At 35.5% G+C, this 695-nt stretch overlaps 1 protein-coding gene across 3 annotated transcripts in view; it reads left to right on the forward strand.

The window, feature by feature from the left end:
- The window catches only part of FBXW4 (F-box and WD repeat domain containing 4), a 70,882-nt gene extending 70,222 nt beyond the window's left edge, over positions 1 to 660 (forward strand). For 2 of the 3 annotated variants that reach the window (XM_034439924.3, XM_034439925.3), the window contains one exon: positions 20 to 232. In XM_034439924.3, coding sequence (XP_034295815.1) covers positions 20 to 136 — 117 coding nt within the window. In that variant the 3' untranslated portion in view covers positions 137 to 232. Of the gene's footprint in view, positions 1 to 19 lie in introns of all 3 variants that reach the window. The other variant, XM_060682807.2, reaches the window with a different exon arrangement.
- Positions 661 to 695: the final 35 nt, after the last annotated feature.

The following is a 695-nucleotide window of genomic DNA, read 5'->3' on the forward strand; positions in this document are numbered from 1 at the left end:
TTTCTTACTGCTTTTGCAGAGTTTCTCCTTGTCATCACCTATCAGCAGTCCCGTATATTGTCTACGTTTCAGCACCACTCATCTCTATGCGACATTGGCATCGGCGTTGTACGTCCTTGATTTCACTACCTCTTAACACTGATATGCTTGGACTTCAGACGTGACAGTCAGCTCAGGGAGCACAAAGAAAGTGTAACATCTTTGAGACAATAAAACAGCAGTTGGTAAAGAAGATCCCATTTCTGCCTTCTGGTGTCAGTAAAATCTAATGTATCTTTCCAACCAATCTTTTCTACACTTTTGATTTGGTTACTTTTCTTATTCCTAGAAAGGCAAAGCTCAGTAAGTCTTAGGATATGCATATTCCAGCATAGTTTGGGCTTCTGAATGTTTCATGTTCATATATTTCATTATAATTTAATTGAAGAGAAAGCAACTATATCTGGACAGTGAAGTAGAAGAAAATACTTTATTTCTGCTTTACTGACATCCAGACTTTTTCATGAATAAATATTGGGCTATAAGATTGAAAACTCAGTTGGCTCTCTGTAAATTAAATCAAGTATAAATATTATTGTTTGGCACCATATAAGAACTGCTTTATTGGATCAATGCTGACAGGCCGGGTATTGAATAAATTATTGAAGTAGCATACAAAAAGTATCTTTGATTTCAAAAAGTAATTGAAGTCACAG

The sequence above is a fragment of the Pantherophis guttatus genome, chromosome 6, assembly GCF_059756535.1.
Source record: "Pantherophis guttatus breed Tessera chromosome 6, ASM5975653v1, whole genome shotgun sequence".
Taxonomy (NCBI): Eukaryota; Metazoa; Chordata; class Lepidosauria; order Squamata; family Colubridae; genus Pantherophis; species Pantherophis guttatus.